Below are 22,700 nucleotides of genomic sequence, written 5' to 3' on the forward strand. Positions count from 1 at the left end.
AATAGAAGACATATGCCCAAGGTACCATGCAGATGAACTCGAGACTATGTGGTTGGAAAACAAACTTTTTAACCACACAGCAGTATGTATGTAAGTACGTATGTACGTATGTATGTACGTACATATGTATGCATGCAGATTTGTATGTATGTATGTATGTATGTATGTATGTATGTATGTATGTACGTATGTACATATGTATGTACGTACATATGTATGCATGCAGATATGTATGTATGTATGTATGTATGTGTGCAGATTTGTATGTATGTATGTGTGCATATTTGTGTGTATATATATCACCTTCGAAACGTAGAGTAGATGAAACCATGGCAACTGAAGAAGGGTTTTTTTCCTTGTGTTATTTGTCCTGTACTCTATTTTTTAATAGAGTACAATAGCTGTTTAATAGCTGTTTAAGAAAAATGTCCATTTCCTTGGGTTTGTGTCTATGTTTTCGTTTCTCATTGTGTTTGACGTTTTTTTGGTGTCCTGTACTCATATATGTGTGTATATATACATGTAGAGGTAGGTACGTACATATATGTATATATATATATATATGCATATGTTTTACTTATTAATATATATATATATATATATATATAGATACATATGTATGTATGTACGTACATGTGTACATATGTATGTGTGTACGTATGTATGTATGTATGTATGTGTGTACGTATGTATGTATGTACGTACATGTGTACATTTGTATGTGTGTACGTATGTATATATGTATGTGCATATGTACATATGTATGTGCGTACGTATCTACATATGCATGTATGTACGTATGTATACGTATGTTTATTCATTCACTCTCCCTTTAAAATATGTTTTGTAGCAGTTTTTGGAAGCCATTGTATATAAATAAAAAACAAAATCTTTATATTCAAACTTGTTTATTTTCAATTTGATGCCTATAATGTTTCCCTAGATATATTGTCAATCTGATTTGAAAGTTATTGATTTCTTATATTGATACAATAGAAGCCAAGTGGACTAGGCATTGGACTACTAGCATATGGTACATATGTTCAAATACACTGTTCATCTGGTTAATCTTGCTTGTATTTACTCAGATTACACTACCCATCATGATCTCACATACCGTTTGGGAAGTCAGTAGGGCAATCCACTACCATAATAATAACAATAATAATAATAATGATAATAGAGCATCATAGCCATGTGTTGAGAGGGATTCTTTGGGGTTTGAATAGTTCACCTCTGGAAACATGGGTGGTTCTTTCAACATCCTTAAACAACCCTTATTCAGGGACCTTTTGAGCGGGATGGGCTACTCAACCCGAAGAAAATTCTAACTGGGCCCCACTTGCAAGGTCATGTGCTGTTTATCTTGATATGAGATCACCATGTCGCGCACATATGGTTGTGATGCATGTGCCTGGTGTACCTTTATCAGACGGGTAGTCATGATGGGTATATTGGGCTTCGTATATTTTACCCCAGTGTCACTTTGATGGCATGCACTGCTCTCTCACTCAATAATAATAATGATAATAATAGTAGTAATAATGATAATAATAGTATCAAAGTCAAAAGTGCAGTGGGAGAAAAATGAAATGGGAAAAAAAGGCAAACAAGATTGTGATTGAATGTTGGCTGAGAAGTGAGTCAAATAAAAGAAGTTTCATGAAGTGAATGAAGAGAATTTGGGATGAAAGTTTTTGAATATTCCACCCAGTGACTGATAGGCCAGGCAAAGATTAGATATTGAAGAAATTCAGAGAAGAATAAGAAATGAACAGAAAAAGTGTGAAACAACAGTAGAAGAAAGTGGTAATGAAGGGGGAAGAGATAAAGAAATGAAGAAGAAGGAAATTGCTATGTGCCTGAGAAATAATGATGGAGTAGAACAGTGAAGGTGATCTAAATGGACAAGTGACAATAGATGTTGAACAAGACTTGGATGATGAAGAGAAGGAGATTCTAGAAATGCTGCAAGGTAAAATGTTTGGTGTGAACAATGAAATGCCACCGAATGTAAGGCATATGGACAAAGGAAAAGTAAGAAGAGCCACAGGCAAAAGTAAATAGCATTTTGAGCTTGGTTTAAAACAGAGAACATTAGAGAAACAGATCAGCTAATCATAGCTGCTGATAATGTAGCTGATATAATAGGATACAAGTAGAAGATAGTTGAAGGAAAGAAGGAAAAGGAAAAGAAAGAAGAAAAGTGGAGGAAGAGAGTATGAATGAAGATGGAAAAGACACAGAAAGAACTGGGTCAATTAAATAGGATAACGAAAGAAGTGAAGAATGAGGTTGTAATCTGAAAATTGAATGGGTGGTACAGGCTAGAATAAAGGGGAAAGCAAACAGTACATGAAGAATTGTCGCAAAGAGTGACGACATTAAAGGTTAAATTGAAAAGATATGATGCTAGATGACAAAGTTTTGAACAGAATAGATTGTTTCAATTAAACGAAAGGTGGGTTTTTTTGGCGGGGAAGAAATAAAGGGAGACTTAACATTAGTAAGTCATTCCTGATAGGGGAGAAAGTAAAGTATTTTGGGGAGAACTTTGTAACAAGACAATGAGACGTAAAGAAGGTGCAGAGTAGTTAACACAGGTGGAAAGACAACTTTCAACTGTACAAGGACAAAAGGGTGTCAAATTGATCTGTATTCAGTGAGACTGAAGTTTAAAAAAAAAATACCAAATTGGAAAGCACCAAACTGAGATGGAATACATGGTTATTTGCTGAAGAATTTTACACAGTTGCATGAAAGGATTATTGCACTCCTTGATGAGTGCCTGCAGCAGGGACACATCCCTATAATGGATGACAAGAAGATTGTGGGATGACATAGGCAGCTGGGGAGTTGACCGGAACTTGGGGCTGACCGGAAGAAGAAGAAGCAGGAGTGATGCGCACGCAGGCAGGTGAGGATTGGGCCTTTTCGATCGGGGTAGCGGACAGAGCTGGATGTGCGGGCACTTTGTCAAGGTAGGGGAAAAGCAGCTGCTATTTCTAGCGTTCGGGTTGGGCCACGTGGAAGGGCGTGTTACCGTTGGAGAGGTCTACGTCGATGAAGAGAAGGTAGGTGTCTCTATTTCAAATCTCCTGTATACACCACAAGCTATTTCAGCACTCCATATAGGACATCACCATGATGGCAGTGGAAATCAGGATCGCCAGTGACATTATCAGACCCTTTAATGGTGAGGGCGATGTAGTGGCCGAACCCTTTGGAAGGTAAATTGGTGCCAAATTTTCAACCTATAAACCGTTTACCACTTATGCGAAAGCTTATGACTAGTGTCTTGGCAGAAAAGTTATATAATCATCTGGGAAGTAATAATTTGCTTCCAGTAGAACAGAAAGGATACAGGAAGCAAAATAGGACAACTAAAGATCAATTATTCATCATCATCATCATGATCGTTTAACGTCCGCTTTCCATGCTAGCATGGGTTGGACGGTTCAACTGGGGTCTGGGAAGCCAGAAGGCTGCACCAAGCCCAGTCTGATCTGGCAGTGTTTCTACAGCTGGATGCCCTTCCTAATGCCAACCACTCCGTGAGTGTAGTGGGTGCTTTTTACGTGCCACTGGCTCAGGTGCCAGACGAGGCTGGCAACGGCCACGATCAGATGGTGCTTCTTATGTGCCACCGGCATGGAGGCCAGTCGGGGCGGCGCTGGCATCGGCCACTTGATAAAATGTTTATTAGAAACTGTAGATGCAGATCCACAGTATTATTGAATGTAGCATGGTTGGATTACATGAAGGCATATGACACAGTACTGCACAATTGGATAAATGAAACAATGAGCATGTTTGGAGTGGAAGAAAATAAGGAGGAAATGGTCAATGAAAGGATGAAACATTGGAATACTGAACTGATTAAAGGAAAACAAAAGACTTGAGAAAGTGAACACCAGACACAGTATATTTCAAGTTGATAGCATATCTCCATGACTATTTGTATTGGACATGATACCACTCAGTTTGAGAATCATTATTACTGTTAAATAGAAATAAAACCATATCTGTCTGTCCGTCCGTCCGTCTGTCTGTCTGTCTGTCTATAATGTGTGTATCTGCTTGGTGTACATGTGTGTATGTGCATGTCTGCCTCGTACTCAAAAGCTATAAAACAAACACCAGAAACATCATATATATTTATTTCTTTACTACCCACAAGGGGCTAAACATAGAGGGGACAAACAAAAGGATTAAGTCGATTATATCGACCCCAGTGCGTAACTGGTACTTAATTTATCGACCCCGAAAGGATGAAAGGCAAAGTCGACCTCGGCGGAATTTGAACCCAGAACACGTGACAGCAGACGAAATACGGCTACGCATTTCGCCTTGCGTGCTAACATCATATATATTGTTATTTGCCATCTTGCAGATATAAGGAAGTGTACAAAATACTCCTCACCCTAGATCATGATTGTGGTTTAATAGGAAGCATAGTTAAAGGCGGCGAGCTGGCAGAAACGTTAGCACGCAGAGCGAAATGCGTAGCCGTATTTCGTCTGCCGTTACGTTCTGAGTTCAAATTCCGCCGAGGTCGACTTTACGTTTCATCCTTTCGGGGTCGATAAATTAAGTACCAGTTGCGCACTGGGGATCGATATAATCGACTGAATCCGTTTGTCTGTCTGTCCTTGTTTGTCCCCTCTGTGTTTAGCCCCTTGTGGGTAGTAAAGAAACAGGAGGCATAGTTAAACTAGGCCCAGCACCAATTCCATGAGACTACAGAACACAAGTACTGCTACTATCAGTGCCAGTTTTGAAGGTGGGGGGGGTGTTTTTTATCCCCAAGTTGTTCTCTCATTGATGAAAAGGTAGTCAAGCCATGATCATTTCATCTTTTTTCTGAAATAGCATATCTTGCACTATGTTATACAGCATGTCTTTTTAAAGATGGTATTGTGTGATTTAAGACTTTTGCATTCAAATTACTGTCAAATGTAATGCTTATTTATTCACATTGTTTTGAATTAATCATGCATTATTACACACATGTGAGTGAGAACACTTTGAGATATTTTTGGTGTCTAACATATGTCAGATACTGCGAGCGCTGCTTCTGATTGGTCAATCCATGGTGATGACCCGAGGTCACGGTGACAGAGCTGCTTCTGATTGGTCAATACATGGTGATGACCCGAGGTCACGGTGACGGCACTACTTTTGTCATTCATAAGTTACAACTAAACGTGAAGAATTTAGTTATTGGGTTAATAAAATATGGTCGTTTATTCGTGTGTAATAAATAAAATACCAAACTCATTCCCTATGGATACCGTATTTATTACAACTCGTGGCTTGTAAACGTATCTAACGAGCGAAAGTGAGTTAGATACGTTTACAAGCCACGAGTTGTAATAAATACGGTATCCATAGGGAATGAGTTTGGTATTCTCTCTTTATCTCATAGCTTTGATTTTTTGATGTGATTGCTTATTTCTAGAATAACATTTTAGGTAAGTGTGAGAGGCCAGATCTGGCCAGTTTGAAAATAAAACATATTGAATATTTAGGCTGGATCTCTCTTTTACTTGTTTCAGTCATTTGACTGTGGCCATGCTGGAGCACCGCTTTTAGTCGAGCAAATCGACCCCCAGGACTTATTCTTTGTAAGCCTAGTACTTATTCTATCTCTCTCTTTTGCCGAACCGCTAAGTTACAGGGATGTAAACACACCAGCATCAGTTGTCAAGCGATTTAGTGGGGGATAAACACAGACACACAAACATATACACACATACATATATATACATATATACAATGGGCTTCTTCAATTTCCATCTACCAAATCCACTCACAAGGCTTTGGTCAGCCCGAGGCTATAGTAGGAAGACACTTGCCCAAGGTGCTGCGCAGTGGGACTGAACCCAGAACCATGTGGTTGGTAAGTAAGGTACTTACCACACAGCCACTCCTGCACCTGGCTATTTTAAATGCTAAAGGGTTAAAGAAAATACAGCTTTTGGCTTGTTGAGGGCAGAAAGTTGACAGAGACAGTAAAGCAGCATAATAAAGGATAAGGTTTTGTTTTTGTGTTTTTGCATTTTGAGTTCAAATTCTATTAGGGTCAGCTTTAGTTTTGCTCTGGGGTCTCGAGTAGAAGCCAATATCTTTTTGTAATGGCCTGCTTTTTGTTTGTTACATTTACTCATGGTCCACATGTATACTATTGCATCATCATCATCATCATCATCGTTTAACGTCCGTTCTCCATGCTAGCATGGGTTGGATGGTTCGACCGGGGATCTGGGAAGCCAGAAGGCTGCACCAGGCTCCGGTCTTATCTGGCAATGTTTCTACGGCTGGATGCCCTTCCTAACGCCAACCACTCCATGAGTGTAGTGGGTGCTTTTTATGTGCCACCTGCACAGGTGCCAGGCGAGGCTGGCAATGGCCACGGTCGGATTGGTGCATTTTACGTGCCACCGGCATGGAAGCCAGTCGAGGCGGCACTGGCATCGGCCACGGTTCGGATGGTGCTTTTTACGTGCCACCGGCACGGAAGCCAGTCGAGGCGGCACTGGCATCGGCCACGATTCGGATAGTGCTTTTTATGTACCACCAGTCCAGGGGTCCTGGCATCTGCCGGGTGCCAGTCATAGGATTGGTTCAATTTCGATTTCAATTTCACTTGCCCAACATGTCTTCGCAAGCAAAGGGGGGTTGGCATGGGTGCCTGCCTTTGCTTGCGAAGACCTGTTGCATATCTTACCTATATGGGCATCCTATGTACCCCTCCGTTTCTACCACAGGCAATACTTATTAATTATGTAAGTAAAAATTAAACAAATCATGATGCAAAATACCATCTAAAAGCTCAATGGCTCACCTACATTATATCTGAAAAATTTTTTCAGAAAAGCTTCAAGGTCCACACTCTGTAGTCCACTTGTTACTTCCAGAGGTTGATAAAGTACCAGGAATTCAGTAGGAGGGGGTTTCAATTGATTATATTCCCTTCATTATTGAAGATGGTTGTTGCACTTAAATGTGAAATGAGTCTCCCTGGCAATGCTCCCTTTGTAGATACCATTCTTTCTATAACTGCCGCTACTACTACTACTACTACCACCACCACCACAAATCCTTACCTATTTTCAATCAAGCAAGCTGGTATTTCCCCAATGGCCAAAAGACATGTTATCCTGAAAGATCAGAAATGAACAACACCATTTCTATAACAGTGATGTTTGTTTATAACTGTTGCATGATACCAAGTCTTGGAGAAACATACACACATACATATATACAGTGGGCTTCTTTCAGTTTCCATCTACGAAATCCACTCACAAGATTTTGAAAGCACTGGCCTGAGGGGCTGCACAGTAGGACTGAACCTGGAACCATATATATTTCTTTACTACCCACAAAGGGCTGAACATAGAGGGGACAAACAAGGACAGACAAAGGGATTAAGTCGATTATATCGACCCCAGTGCGTAACTGGTACTTATTTAATCGACCATGAAAGGATGAAAGGCAAAGTAGACCTTGGCGGAATTTGAACTCAGAACATAATGGCAGATGAAAAACGGCTACGCATCTTGCCTGGCGTGCTAACGTTTCTGTCAGCTCGCCTGGAACCATATAGTTGAGAGGTGAACTTAACCACACAGCCAACTCAACAACTTATCACAATCATGTTTATGCCTCAGTAAAATAAATAACTTTTCTTCTTTTTTTTTCCACTATAAACAAATTAAATTTATAATTTTCTTAAATTATATGAAACTAACAGAATTATTTTTATCTCTGTTTCCAAGAATAATTAAATAACCATTTTCTAAATGTATTGCTACGTTAGGTAATATATGAACTTAACCAGAATTTCTGCTCTAGTTTCATAAATACAAAATAATCAGTATATAATATATCTTGGTGTATACAATTGCTTATGTATCTAATGCAACATTTTGCAGAGATTATTTCAGCTGATAGGCAAAACATGTAAAAATGCCAACACATTTACAATATCCCACCCTTTTCTACTTATTAAAAAGGCGTTTTAAGTATAATATTCTCGCCAGAACTTCTCAGGTCTAGGGTGGTGGTGGAATGGCAGACATGTAAGAACAGAGAGTTGCTCTAAATGATCTGCAGTAATTTACAATTTAATTCATGTAAATCTACAGTTTTAAATCTTAACCTGGGGAAATTTGCTCTCAGGGTTGGGAGGGGTGGATTTTGGGATTCCAGTGGGGGAAATATTGTGGATGCAAATGAGGAAATTGTTTTTAGATTGAAAAGTAATCTAAAAACATTATCATTATTCACACTGTTTTTGCTAGATTTATCTTAATGATTATTTTAAGGCCGTTAATGTTAAATTGATATAAACTATTCATGATATGCAATAAATTGTATTGTATACAAAAATACGTTTTTCTTATAAATGGAGAGTGGGAAATTGGGAAGCTTAACTGGTAAAGAGGGGAAATACAGGGGCGGGAGGAAAGGTTAAGAAGCACTGCCCTAAGTTAGGAGTGAAAAAAACTCCTTACTCTTTACTCTTTTACTTGTTTCAGTCATTTGACTGCGGCCATGCTGGAGCACCGCCTTTAGTCGAGCAACTCGACCCCGGGACTTATTCTTTGTAAGCCCAGTACTTATTCTATCGGTCTCTTTTGCCGAACCGCTAAGTGACGGGGACATAAACACCCCAGCATCAGTTGTCAAGCAATGCTAGGGGGACAAACACAGACACACACACATGCACACACATATATATATATATACATATATACGACAGGCTTCTTTCAGTTTCCGCCTACCAAATCCACTCACAAGGCTTTGTTCGGCCCGAGGCTATAGTAGATGACACTTGCCCAAGGTGCCACGCAGTGGGACTGAACCCGGAACCATGTGGTTGGTAAGCAAGCTACTTACCACACAGCCACTCCGAGGTCACTTTTTGTTATATTAACCCCCTTCGAGTTTGACTTAAAAAGGTTGATTCAGAACATAAACTTTTCTCACAATATGCCACTGTGAGAAATTAATATGTCACAGATGCATTCTACGATTTGTTATATTTGACTCTAGTCTCTTGCTTGAAAAGGTTTGCCATTTTCAGTGTTTGTTATGTTATTTACGAAATTATAAGATGACTGATGAAATTCTGTGCCGTCATACTTTACTGAGGTTGCCCTTATCTGTTATTATCAAAAAGGCATTATATCACACTCCCTCTCTTCTCTTTATGGGTAACAGTTTACTTCACAAAGGTCTTTCAGTTGCAGTTTGTTAGTAACTTAGTAACCCTCATCTGGCTTAGTCATTAGGGGACTCTCCTACCATCCCCTCAAATCATCTATTGAATAATTAGCTTGAATAATTTAGAGTGGGTTCCTGGAAAAGTCACTTTCCCACTCACTGACTCATTTTAAATAGTTATAAATAGGTACCATGAGTCTGTGGAAGCTCAGAAACTCTCTTCTTGTTCATATTTTCTTTTCAGCCACTGATAATGCAAACTGAACGACATTCTTTACTTTGCTGTACCTTTAACTCTTTTCCAGGAAAGTTTGACAAGGCTATGTGCTTTCAGTACTAATTGATAAAATAACAATCATCATCATCATTATCAGCAGCAGCAGCATCACATTTTCAAGTCATAGTCATCAGGATTAACTTGATTGCATTTTCTTATTATTTCAATATAACCTCATATAACGATGACATAATGAAAAAGAAAAAAAATAAAGAAAAGAAAAGAAAAATAAAGACAAGCAGAATGATAAAATCCAAACATAAGATACACACATACAGTCACCATGTGTCATAACTAAACAATCTCTTTATTAGATAAAAACAACAGCAACAACAACAAAAGACAAATGGTTTGTTTATTCATTCAGTCTATTTTTAAAGTCATCTCCATTCTCTTATTGATGCCAAGGGTTGAGCTGTTGTCAGATTTATTTATTGCTTCACTTCCTCGTCTTGTTCTTAGTCATTCGTTCTGTTAACTCACTTATATCTGTCCTGATAATCTCATTTCAAGTTTTCGTCAATCTGACGCAAGCATGTCTGCCATATGGCTTAAGACATTCACTTCTGAACCATGTGGTTTTGGGTTCAATCCTGCTGTATAGCACCTCGGCCAAGTATTTTTGTGAGTGAATTTGATAGATGAGAACTGAAAGAAGCTTGAGTGTGTGTGTGTATGTATTGTGTCATCATCATCATTATCATCATCGTTTAACGTCTACTTTCCATGCTAGCATGGGTTAGACGATTTGACTGAGGTCTGGCGAACCAGATGGCTGCACCAGACTCCAATCTGATCTGGCAGAGTTTCTACAGCTGGATGCCCTTCCTAATGCCAACCTCACCGAGAGTGTAGTGGGTGCTTTTATGTGCCACCAGCACGAAGGCCAGTCGGGTGGTACTGGCAACAGCTACGCTCAAATGGTGCTTTTTATGTACCACCTGCACAGGAGCCAGTCCAGCAGCACTGGCAACGACCTCGCTCGAATGTTTTTTCACGTGCCACCAGCACAAGTGCCAGTAAGGCGACGCAGGTAACAATCACGCTTGAATGGTGCTTTTTATGTGCCACCGGCACGGAGGCCAGTTTGTTGCTCTGGCAACGATCACGCCCGTATAGTACTCTTAGTGTGTGCATGCATATGTATGTGTGTATGTATGGGTATGCACATGCATATATATGTGTGTCTGTTTGTGTGTGTGTGTGTGTGTGTGTGTCTCCTTGTCCTGACATTGATAACATAAACAAGCATCACTGTTATACAACTTGTGTGTTGCTCATTTTCAGCCTTTCATAAAAAAATATATCTAACCATGGAGATATATTACCTTGCTTGGAAAGACGTAAAGTCAGTGACAAGAAGGACATCTAGCCATAAAAAATCTGCTTCAATGAATTCTGGTCGACCCATGCAAGCATGAAAAAGTAGCTGATAAAATGATGATAACGATGGCAATGGTAGCTATTTACAGCCTGTCCATAACTCAGTCTTCTGTCCTCCTGTCAATATTAGAATCCAAATTCAGCTCAGCTTCCTGTGACTGTAAATTTATTTAATTTTAAATGTTAGGACACTTTTAACCCTTTACATCAGATCTGGCCATATCCAGCCAAAATATTCTACATATTTTATGTTCAAACTGGCCAGATTTGGCCCCTCACATCTACTCTACAATGTCATTCTGAAAAATAAGTGGTCGCATAATCAAAATCTCAACACTATGAGATAATGCATGATAAATTAAAAAACAATGTGGATAAATAAGTATTACTCTTGACACTTTGTATTATACTTTGTATTCAAAGAATTCCATAATAGTCTCCAAAACACTATGAAAGCAACTCAAGCGACATCAGTCAATAATCAAACTTTAGTGAGGAAACTGATTAAATCATTTATTACTTTGTTCATATGTCTGTCCAAATAATGTCATTCCCAGACTAGATATCTTTATATATAAAAGAGGTTGTGTGCTGTCTGTCTCCTACAATTTAGATTCCTAACTACTCCCACATTTTGCGGTGCAGTTTAACCAAAACCGGGTATCTTATAGTCGTGATTCATATCGAGCCCTTCTGGGTATTAGCGCGCGTCTACGATGAGTCTACGATTTAAAAAAAAATTTACCATCAATTTTTCCCATTTTTAATGCATTTTTGGCATATATAAGGGAAGTAACTCTCTAAAAATTTTTTATTAAAGCTCAGAACGTAAAAAGCTACAGTAACATCCCCCCCCTTTGTGGTTAGCCATATTGAGATGGCTATTATACTTTACATCTCTAAAAATGCTTATATAGTTATTTCCCTTACAAATCCGAGCAACGCCAGGCGATACTGCTAGTGTTTGATAAAAAAATAATTTATTTACTTAAGTTTTAACATTCTTCCACTTTTGGAATCTCGCCTGGAAGTTGTTTTCTGAGAGTGAGTAGAAGACCTTCTGCAATACACTGTTGATCTTGACAACAGTGTTAAAACACCAACTTTTGAGCTGCTTTTTTCATCTTGAAGAAGAGGTGGAAGTCCGCAGGGGTAAAATGTGGTGAATAGGGCAGTTGCAGAAGTGATACCATGTTGTTTTTGATGAGAAATTCACAAGTGAGGAGAGCTAGGTGATAGGTGCATTCTCATCGTGAAGAATGCAATTCTTCGGTTTCCACAGATCTGATCACTTTCACCCTCAAATATTCTCCCTCAAATGCTTCAAAATGTTGTTGTTCTCCGATGATCTTCGCATACAAACTTGAAATCTTCAAAGCCACAGTCGAACCAATTCTACTATATGGCTCAGAAACCTGGACGTTATCAAAGAAGCTTGAGAGGCGGTTGGATGGAACCTACACTCGCCTCCTTATGAGAGCTCAAAATCTCTCGTGGAAGCGCCATCCAACCAAAATGCAAATATATAGGAAACTACCACCGGTGTCATCTCTTGTGAAAGGTAAGAGAGTCCAGTTAGCTGGACATTGTTGTAGAGCTGAAAAAGAGGTAATTTCTACTCTTCTCCTCTGGAAGCCATCTACTCGCAATACCAGAGGGCGCACACTCTCCTACCCTGATGTAATCTCCAGGGATACAGGCATCCAGCAACAGGACCTCCATAATGCCATGATGGACCGTGAAGTCTGGCGTAGCATGGTAAATTCCATTGTCTCGACCATGGTCGAACAATGATGATGATGATGATGAATTTTCTCTTGTGGCAGGTCTTCCAGTTTTTGAAGCACCCATGACACTCAAAGCATTGTGTATGACACATTGCTTCATCATTGTAAGCTTGCCAAAGCATGCTCAATGCCTCTGTAGTAGACTTCCCAAGTTTAACACAAAATTTCATGTTGGCTTTTTGTTCCAACTTCCTGTCCATGACAAAAATCACAGACTACAGCATACATATGATCACAAAAACACAAATTTCACAGCTTCTGAAGTAAACACTGCAATGTCACTCTGCACACTGCCTAATGAAGGTCACTGCTAGCTCTCACTGCACAGGCTACCGTGTGTTGCCATCTGATGGCATGCCACAAAACTAGTACAGGAATTTTTTGATGCCACTATTTCTAATTTTCTTAAGCTGATGAATCACACAATACACTCAGCATTGGTATTTTTAAGCACACAATGAGTTGATGATGGTAGCTTCCATCGATGGAACTCTTTCAGTTGCAGCTGTTATTATTTTTGCAACAGGAATCGACTTTTCTTTAACAAAACCTCTTTCACAGTAAGAAATATTGACTCTTCTTTTAGTATCTGTTGCCAAACATCTAACAAAGAATTCTTGTGCTATTTTTTCTTCTTTTATAAACTGACCATTAGCTAGCTGTGTGGCTTCATTCCCAGGTATTGTTAGGTGATTCATCCATCATCATCATTGCCATCATCATCATCATCATCATCGTCATCATTTAACGTCTGTTTTCCATGGTGGCATAGGTTGGATGGCTTGACAGGAACTGGTTAGTTAAAGACCTGCTCAGGTTCCATGTTTGTTTTGGCATGGTTTCTGTGGCTGAATACCCTTCCTAATGCCAACACCTTTGTACTGGGTGTTCTTACATAACACCAGCATGAGTGCTCTCATGTGGCACTGGCACCTATGAGCCCACAAGATTAAGAATGTTCAGCTGAAGAGGGATGCAGGGGACATGCCTGTATGCAAGGACAACCACATATTTACTTAACTTGATGTGTCTTCTCAAGCACAGCAAACCACCAGAACTCTCGGTCTCCTGTCATCCCCTCTGTGAGGCCCAATGTCTGAAGATCCTTTCTCACCACTGTTTCTAATGAAAACTGGACAATCATCCAAACATTTTTAACGGTGTCTTCCTCATAATTGTCCATTTCTTCAAATCATTGTTGTGTTATTGTATTCTAAGGAATTTTATTTTGTCTCTTCCTGGCTTGTGTAACACAGAACCTTACTAATGACTAGTAGACCCAATTCCTTGCCTATAGTATGTGGCTATGTTGCTTTCAGGATTTGACAATCAATAATTTTTGTAAGAGGCATGTAACACAATATTTTCTTGCTTTGATACAGACAGAAACATACATGACAATGTTGGCTGTTTATAAAAGAGGTCTCAAAGTGATTTAATTTAAAATAATCTGTATTTGTTTTACTCTCTCTCTTTTACTCTTTTACTTGTTTCAGTCAGTTGACTGCGGCCATGCTGGAGCACCACCTTTAGTCGAGCAAATCGACCCCGGGACTTATTCTTTGTAAGCCTGGTACTTATTCTATCGGTCTCTTTTGCCGAACCGCTAAGTGACGGGGACGTAAACACACCAGCATCAGTTGTCAAGCAATGCTAGAGGGACAAACACAGACACACAAACATATACACACACATGCATATATACATATATACATATATACGACAGGCTTCTTTCAGTTTCCGTCTACCAAATCCACTCACAAGGCTTTGGTTGGCCTGAGGCTATAGCAGAAGACACTTGCCCAAGATGCCACATAGTGGGACTGAACTCGGAACCATGTGGTTAGTTAGCAAGTTACTTACCACACAGCCACTGATGAGCATGAATTTTTTTTTCCAGTGCTCTTCTTATCCTTTCTTTTTTTGAGTCCTCTAGAGAAATTTGGCTGTTATTTCTAATGGATTGACCAACCATATTGAGAACCTGTGATTAGCATGTATTCTCTCTCATTGGCTTGCTTCGATGTAATTAAAAATGATAATGAATGACTTAGCAACACATGGCAACCTTTGACTCTTTAGGATATATATATTTTTAATCACCAAAAGATGTGATAAAGTTATTTCAGTGTTATCACATGTCATTTATCTTCTTTGACTTTAATTAATGAGGAAAAGAAAGTTGATAACTGAGACACTAGACTTCTGACTAAACCTATGACAGCATTCATATTTTTTCCTCCAAGGTCTTTGTAGATCAAATCTATTCAAAACGGACTTTGCTTTTCCTTTGTTCAACATGCTTGTGTGTGTGTTGTGTGCGTTAGTGCCTAAGTTGTGTGTACTGGAGAATGTGTCAGTGCATACATTAGGTGTGTGTATTTGTGAGAATAAAATAGTATGTGTGGTGCAAGCATGGCTGAGTGGTTAAACAGTTTTTATTACAATCATGAGGTCTTTGGCTCAATCTCACTGCATAGCACCTTGAACAAGTGTTGTTAACCTAGATCCTGTCAATGAAATTTTGTAGATGGAAACACCATGCAATTCTTCAAATGGACTTCAAATGGAACTTAAAGTCAACTCAGCCATTTATTCTTCTGGGTTTCATAATATAAATAAAGCATCGGTCAAGTAGTAGGGTTGCTGGAATTGACTAAACCCCACCTTTTTCTAAATTTCTATCTTTTTGGCCGTTGTTGTTGTTGTTGTTGTTACTGTGGGCAGTGAATGCTAGAACCATTAAATTTATTATTTATGCACTCTTTTCAAGCCTAGCCAGGCTCATGGGCTCGGTTTCCCAGTTTCTATGGAGTATGTGTTACCCCCAGCTGGACTGGACACCAGTCCATTGCAGCATTACTCAAGAAACAGGAAGAAAGAGTGAGAGAAAGTTGGGGCGAAAGAGTACAACAGGGGTCGCCACAACCCCCTACCGGAGCCTCGTGGAGCTTTAAGCGTTTTCACTCAATAAACACACACAACGCCCGGCTTGGGCATTGAAACCGTGATCCTCCGACCACGAGTCCGCTGTCCTAACCACTGCGCCATTGCAAATCCACTAGAAACATTAAAACAAGTAACAAAATGTCTTGTGTTATTTGTTCTGATATTTGATGTTCTGATTTCAAATTCTGCCAAAGTCTCACTTTATCTTTCATCCTTCTGGTCTTGCTAAAGTACCAGTTAAGTACTGGCTCAATATAATCAACTGTCCGCACTCCCGCAAAAAAAAATTTCTGTCTTTGTTAGAAACAATTGTTATTAATGTAATGGCTAAACGGTTTACTGCCGATAATTATATCAATGAGTTTGTAACAGAAAAAAACTTACAAATGCTTCTTTCTCTTTTCCAGTAAGGTCGATGGCTATGGGTTTGAACGTTCAGATAGTTTTGACTATGGACTCAATAGTGAATTTGTATCAACTTATAAACCCATCTTAGAGCGACGAAACAAGCGATGGAACGACTCAGTTCCCAACTCAAAAGTTCCCCACAACAGAAAAAGTAAGGGTCACCTTTTTGTTTTGTTGAACAATTATTATTATTATTATTATTATTATTATTATTATTATTATTATTGTCATTATTACAGTAGTGAGCTGGTAGAATCGTTAACATGCCTGGCAAAATGCTAAATGGCATTTCATACGTCCTTATGTTCTGAGTTCAAATTCCACCAAGGTCAACTTTACCTTTCATCCTTTTGGGGTCAGTGAAATAAGTACCAGTTATGCACTGGGGTCTGTGTAATTGATTAGCCCTCTCTCCCAAAATTTCAGGCCTTGTGCCTTTAGTAGAAATGATTATTATTATTATTATTATTGTTGTTATTATTATTATTATTATTATTATTGTTGTTATTATTATTATTATTATTATTATTATTGAGGTGGCAAACTGGCAGAGTCATTAGCACACAAGGCATAATGTTTAGCGGTATTTCTCCCATCGCTACGTTCTGAGTTCAAATTCCGCCGAGGTCAACTTTGCCTTCCATTCTTTCAGGGTCAATAAATTAAGTTCTTTTTTTGGAATCTCTCTAGCAGGGGAGTAGTGTAAGAACCTCGCTTTGCCCTGCCTGAGATATGAAATCAAATCTACCCACTTGTTGCTTGTCAAAACAAGCAGGAAATCTTCTCCAGATCGAGAATACACGTCATTGATTGGTTCAAATTACCTAAATACGACAACTTTAACATGAGATAACTTTGAAAATACAAACTTTTCTCAAAAACGCTAAGAGTGAAAGATGTTTTATATGACACATTCTACCAGTGTCCGAAGTTTGAAAGTGTTTGGTTACAAAAAATTAATTTCTCGATCTGCCATTCAAAGGGTAAAGATCCGATTGACCTTTTCTTGACCAGCACAGGTCTTTGGCAGTCAAGTGTTTCCCCATCAACCATCTTGTGTGGAGAGAATTTCCCCGCCTGTTTTGACAAACAACAAGTGGGTAGATTTGATTTCAAATCTCAAGCAGGGTGAAGCGAGGTCCCTACACTGTTGTTTACAAATGTATTGACACAAGAAGCTGGAAAATATAGCAAGTGATACAGCAGCAAATAGCAAAGTGCCTCAGACCCACCTGGGACACCAAAACACATGATGCTAGAGGGAAAAAATATAGCATAGTAGAGGTGAGATTTCCAACAGAGAGTAAGACCATAAAGCACTCCACAATAATCCTAAAGTGTAATGAACTACTCTTCATAACAATCTACCTTGACAATAGGGTAGTAAGAATTAAAATATAAAAAAAAACAAAAACATGACCACCCAGAAGTAAACATCTAATGGTTGTAAATAGTCATAAAAGCTAAGAGACAGGCTTGAAAAGAATGGAGGAAAGGAGGGTCAAGAGAACAGAACAGCTAGAGATGCTAGACATTTGTCCAGTATACATAGTAAAAAGGAGAGATGATTGGTTTGTGAAAGCTGTGCAAGTTATGTACAGGAATACTATTAGCAAACTGGGAGTTTACAATGAGTTCAGTAAAGAATTGAACTTGCTGGTTGGTGTGCAGCAGGGTTTCATTCTTGGCTTCCTCTTGTTTATTAGTTTTGCAGGCTATATCAGAAAAATTCAAAACTGGTTATCCATAGGAACTCCTGTATGCCAGTGACCATAAATGAAAAACAGGATTTTGGTACAAATTTCCAAGAACATTATTGAGTAAAACAACCAAGATGAGGATACCAGTCTAAATATATTAAAGCAGTGGTTCCCAAACTTTTTAGAGTCGCAACCCACTATTTATCACACCAGTTTATGACAACCCACTTAACTCTACTGAGTAAAAACATTAATGAAATTAACAAATTTATTTCAGATTACATCTTCAGTGAGGCCTGTGAGAAGGACGAGCCTGTTTCTTGTAAGCCTCAGAACAAATTCTTCGTCGCGCAAATATTTCGCAAAATCGCTTTTATCTTCTAAAAAATATAGCTAATGCGTAATTTTATAACTTTTTGCGACCCACTAAGATTCCGTTTGCGACCCATCTGTAGGTCGCGACTCATAGTTTGGGAACCACTGTATTAAAATATAATAATGATAATTCCTCATCTCCAAAATTCATTTAAAAATACCTGGTCCATTCCATTGATGTTGGTGTCTGAAATAAACATATTTGGTCCATTCCACTAATGTTGGAATTTATGATGAAGCCTACTTGGTCCATTCCACTAATGCTGGTGTTGTGATGAATATACCAGGTTCTGGATTGGTGATATTATGGTATTCATGGTATTGTTGTTGATGATGTTGATGATTGGATTAGATCTTGGGGCTGTTGATTTACAACTATGATAACTTCTGATATTGTTGATGCTGTTATTTAACCCTAGGCTAACCCTGTGTCATTATACCTGTGATTGAAAGCCTCCCATCTGTAACCACCTTGATTTTTACTCCAGCATAGCATGTCTAGGATTATATTATCCAAAATGCCCTGCTTTTTTTTTAAAGATGGTTGTGTGTGATTTGGGAGGCATTTGTTTGCTATTTCTACCAAGTTAAGTGGCTGCATCATGGGTCTCTCGTTGGTTTGAGGCATTGCCGATTTTGATGTTGATGGTGCTGGTTATGTCTTGGAGCTGTTGACTTCCTTCTACAGTAACGACTGGTATTTGCAATATGATGACGATGATGATGTTACAGTTGATAAAGCCCCTAAGACTGTGTGTGTAACACTTAAAAGCATGTGTCTGTGTGTGTGATGGGGTAGGTTTCTAAACACAGCAAGTGACATGTTTGTTCTTTTCCCTTTGAAATCCTCAATCATGCATTCTTTATGGTTTCTTATCTGTCATGTAACACAAGTGCCAAACTTCCAAGTGGTTATTCTATTGTGATTGGCCCATAATCTTTTTCAAAGTAGGTCACAAACCCTCACCACCATTTTTGTTTGTTTGTTTTAATTTTTATTTCTTTTTTCTTCTTCTTTGTAATGGACAACAAACAATATTGCCACCACCACCACCACCACCACCACCACTATTACTGCTGCCACTGTTGTCATAGTTACTACTGTTACCATTGTTGTTGTTGTTAATATTAACTGCCACCACCACCATCACCACCACTAATTCCACTCCACTCTCTTCACCACTATCCCCTTGAGCATTTCCATTAGCTGTAAATTAGCTGTAAATAGCTATCACTACTATCATCATCACCACAATCACCATTCATTCATAACACTGTCACCACCAACTCTCTTTCTTAGTCAAGACAGCCCAGCGGATAAATATATATAAATCTCCTTCTTTCTCTCTCTCTCTGTATGTGTGTATGAATGTATGTGTGTGTGTGTGTATGAATGTGTGTGTACATATGTATATATTCTTTTACTTTTTTGCTTGTTTCAGTCATTTGACTGGCCATGCTGGAGCACCGCCTAGTCGAAGAAATCAACCCCAGGACTTATTCTTTGTAAGCCTAGTGCTTATTCTATCGGTCTCTTTTTGCCAAACCACTAAGTTACGGGGATGTAAACACACCAACATTGGTTGTTAAGTGATGCTGGGGTGGGGTACAAACACAGACACACAGACATAAACATACATACATATATGTATATGTATATATATATATATATATATATATATATATACACATACATACTCAGCTTGTTGACAGGGGATGCAGGTCTTGGTCCACTCACCAATTTGTTTGGCCATACTGTGCCACATAAATTTGCTTGACAGCAAGTGCTGTGTGGCTCTAGTACCTGGGTTGGACGGTCTGTGAATGATGTCAAAACCTTCCTACGCCAGGATAATGGGATGATCGGTCATGGATTCCCAGGGAATACATCATATAGTAGAGTTGTGCCATTGGAGCCAAAGTGCACATCCTGCAAGGAAAGTGACATGATGGTAGTGCGGTAAGCCCTGATCTCGTCATCTGTCTGTTGGGCTACAGTCATAGCCTTGTTATCCAGGCCTTCTGCTATTGGGGCTAGGTAGGTGTGAGAGCAGGTAAGGACACACGAGAGTGTGTCAGCGACTGGATTGCCTTTTCTGGCTATATGTTGGATGTACGAGGTGTACTCGGAAATGGCCGTGGTGTATTCAGATGTCCGTTGTGTACTCAGTTATCATTGCTGGCATGCAGACCAAGGCTTTGAGAGCTCATAGGAAAGGTGAGTGATTTGTGGTCTGTGAACACTGTAAATTTGTGGCCTTCAAGAAAATGGCAACAGTGGCAGACATCTAGCTGGACAACTAGCTGTTCCCTGTCAAAAGCACTGTACTTCTGTTCAGGAGGTCACTGTTGTTGACTGAAGAAAGCAAATAATCACCACTGACCATTGATGTATTGTTCCAAAACACCCCCAATGGCTGTGTTGGAGGCATCATCTGTGAGTACAGTCCAAGATGCCATATGAGGATGGAACAGCATTGCTGCTTTAGCATGGTTGCTTGTTTTATGGATTTGAAGGCTGAGGTCATTGCACCATCCCACTCCACCTGTCTTTTTGAACCATCTTTTGATAGTGCCTTGTATAGGGGTCTCATCACTCTTGCTGCAGAAGAGATGATGCAATGGTAAAAGTTTATCATGCCCAGAAATTGGTGTAGAGCCTTGCTTGTGGTGGGAGTGTGGAAAGGATAAGATAGCTTTCGCTTTTTCTGGCAGGGGTGTAGCACCAACACCTGTGATTCAATGTCCCAGGAAGTTGATATCTGTGACACCAAAAACACGCTTTGTGGGGTTGATTACTAGGCCATACTGTTTCAGTCTATCAAAAAGAGTCACTAGGTGGTTCTTGTGTAGCTCTGCATTTTGGCTTGCAATAAGGATATTATCTAAGAATGTAAAGACAAAATCAAGACCCCTGCAAATGGTGTCCATCAAACGTTGGAAGGATTGTGCTGCATTTTTCAGGCTAAAGGGTGTACATAGGAATTCATACAGCCTGAAAGGAGTGATCACAGCAGTTTTCAGTACATCGTCGTCTTGTACTGGTATTTGGTGGTAACCTCAGATGCGGTTGACCTTTGAGAAAACCAAGCACATGGCTAGCTGGGCAGAGAAGTCCTGTATGTGTGGAACGAGGTAGCAGTCGAGTATCATGTCTGCATTGAGACGGTGGTAATATCTGCATGATTACCAACCTCCATTGAGTTTCGAGGCCACATGCAGGTGTGACAACCAGGGACTGCTTGGTCAGCAAACTATGCCCAAGGGCTCCATATTGTCAAACTTGGTCTTTGCAATAGCAAGTTTGTCTGGCAACAGACGATGTGTGTGGCTGTGAACTGGGGGGATGAGCAGTGATGGGCATGTGGTGTGTCGCTCTGTGGTGTGCTGTAGGTTTAGAGAATGTTGGAGTAATGAGATTGGGTGACTCACAAGGAGATTTGAGAATTCGTTTTCGGTCTGAGAGACGGTTGCTATGTGGCATGTGCAGATGTTTCCAGAGACATGGAAGCGTGTGTGCTGCTGTTGATGAGTTATCTCCCCTGCAAATCAATCAGTAGCAAGTGTGCTCGAAAACTGTCTGCCCCAAGAATCGGCTGATGGACATCGGCGATAGTGAATGTCCATGTGTATTTTTGTGAGTCGATGTTGAGAGAAAGAATGTGGTGACCATACACCTCAATTGTAGAACCATTGGCATCTGTTAAAGGTTGGCCCTGCTTTCCTTAACGGAGGTCTCTTACCAATGCTAGGATCACACTGACTTCTGTTCCTGTGTCAATGAAAAACCTACATCTGTAGCTCTGGCCATGGACATAGAGAAGCAGTTGATCGTGTCTGCCGACCACCAAGGTATTCAATGGTGGCCAGCCTTGGAGTTTCCTGGGCCTAATGGCCAAGGGATCCTGAAATTATATGGTTGTTTGCACTTCGTAGCCTTTCCCCCAAACTTGTGTAGAAGCACAGGTCATCTTGCTTAACTCTACCATGATTCGGGGCTCACCCTATGATGTTGACCATAACACCATGGGATAAAAAATATTTGTTGGCTGCTTTTGCTAACTGCCGCAGGTCCTTGATCTCGGTCTGAGTTATGAGGGCTTGGACCTGGGGTGGTAACTTGTGGAGGAATATTTCCCTAAACAAAAAGGAAGGTAACTCACCAGGAGGAACTAATGCCAACATCTTGCCCATCAACTCTGAAGGCTTAGAATCACCTAATTCTTCCTCCAGTATCTTGGCTGCCACTTCCCAGTTGCTCCACCAGAATGTATCCACCAGCTTGTCTTTTAACACGGTGTATGTATTTGTGTGTTGCTGGGGGGTTGGGTTAACATGTCTAGCACCCTCGTTGCTGTGTCCTCATCTAGTGCCACTACTACGTATGAATATTTCGTTAGGTCAGAAGTTATTTTGCATATGTTAAATTGTGCTTCTGCCTGGGTGAATCATAACTCAGCCCACTTTGGCCAGAATTGTTGTAGCTTCAGTGTTGTTGCTGCTTGCTACGTTTCTTTGATTTTTTGTTTACTTCGATGTGCAAAGCAAAAGCTGTTGTTCTTCTGTGAGGTCACTAATTATAGCTTTAAT

At 39.7% G+C, this 22,700-nt stretch overlaps 1 protein-coding gene across 2 annotated transcripts in view; it reads left to right on the forward strand.

Moving 5' to 3' along the window:
• The window catches only part of LOC115215714 (growth hormone-regulated TBC protein 1-A-like), an 87,377-nt gene that overhangs the window by 30,771 nt on the left and 33,906 nt on the right, over positions 1-22,700 (forward strand). For both annotated transcript variants that reach the window (XM_029785007.2, XM_036505789.1), the window contains exon 2: positions 16,035-16,186. In XM_029785007.2, coding sequence (XP_029640867.1) covers positions 16,035-16,186 — 152 coding nt within the window. The remainder of the gene's footprint in view (positions 1-16,034; positions 16,187-22,700) is intronic.

This window comes from Octopus sinensis, linkage group LG9 (genome assembly GCF_006345805.1).
Source record: "Octopus sinensis linkage group LG9, ASM634580v1, whole genome shotgun sequence".
NCBI lineage: Eukaryota > Metazoa > Mollusca > Cephalopoda > Octopoda > Octopodidae > Octopus > Octopus sinensis.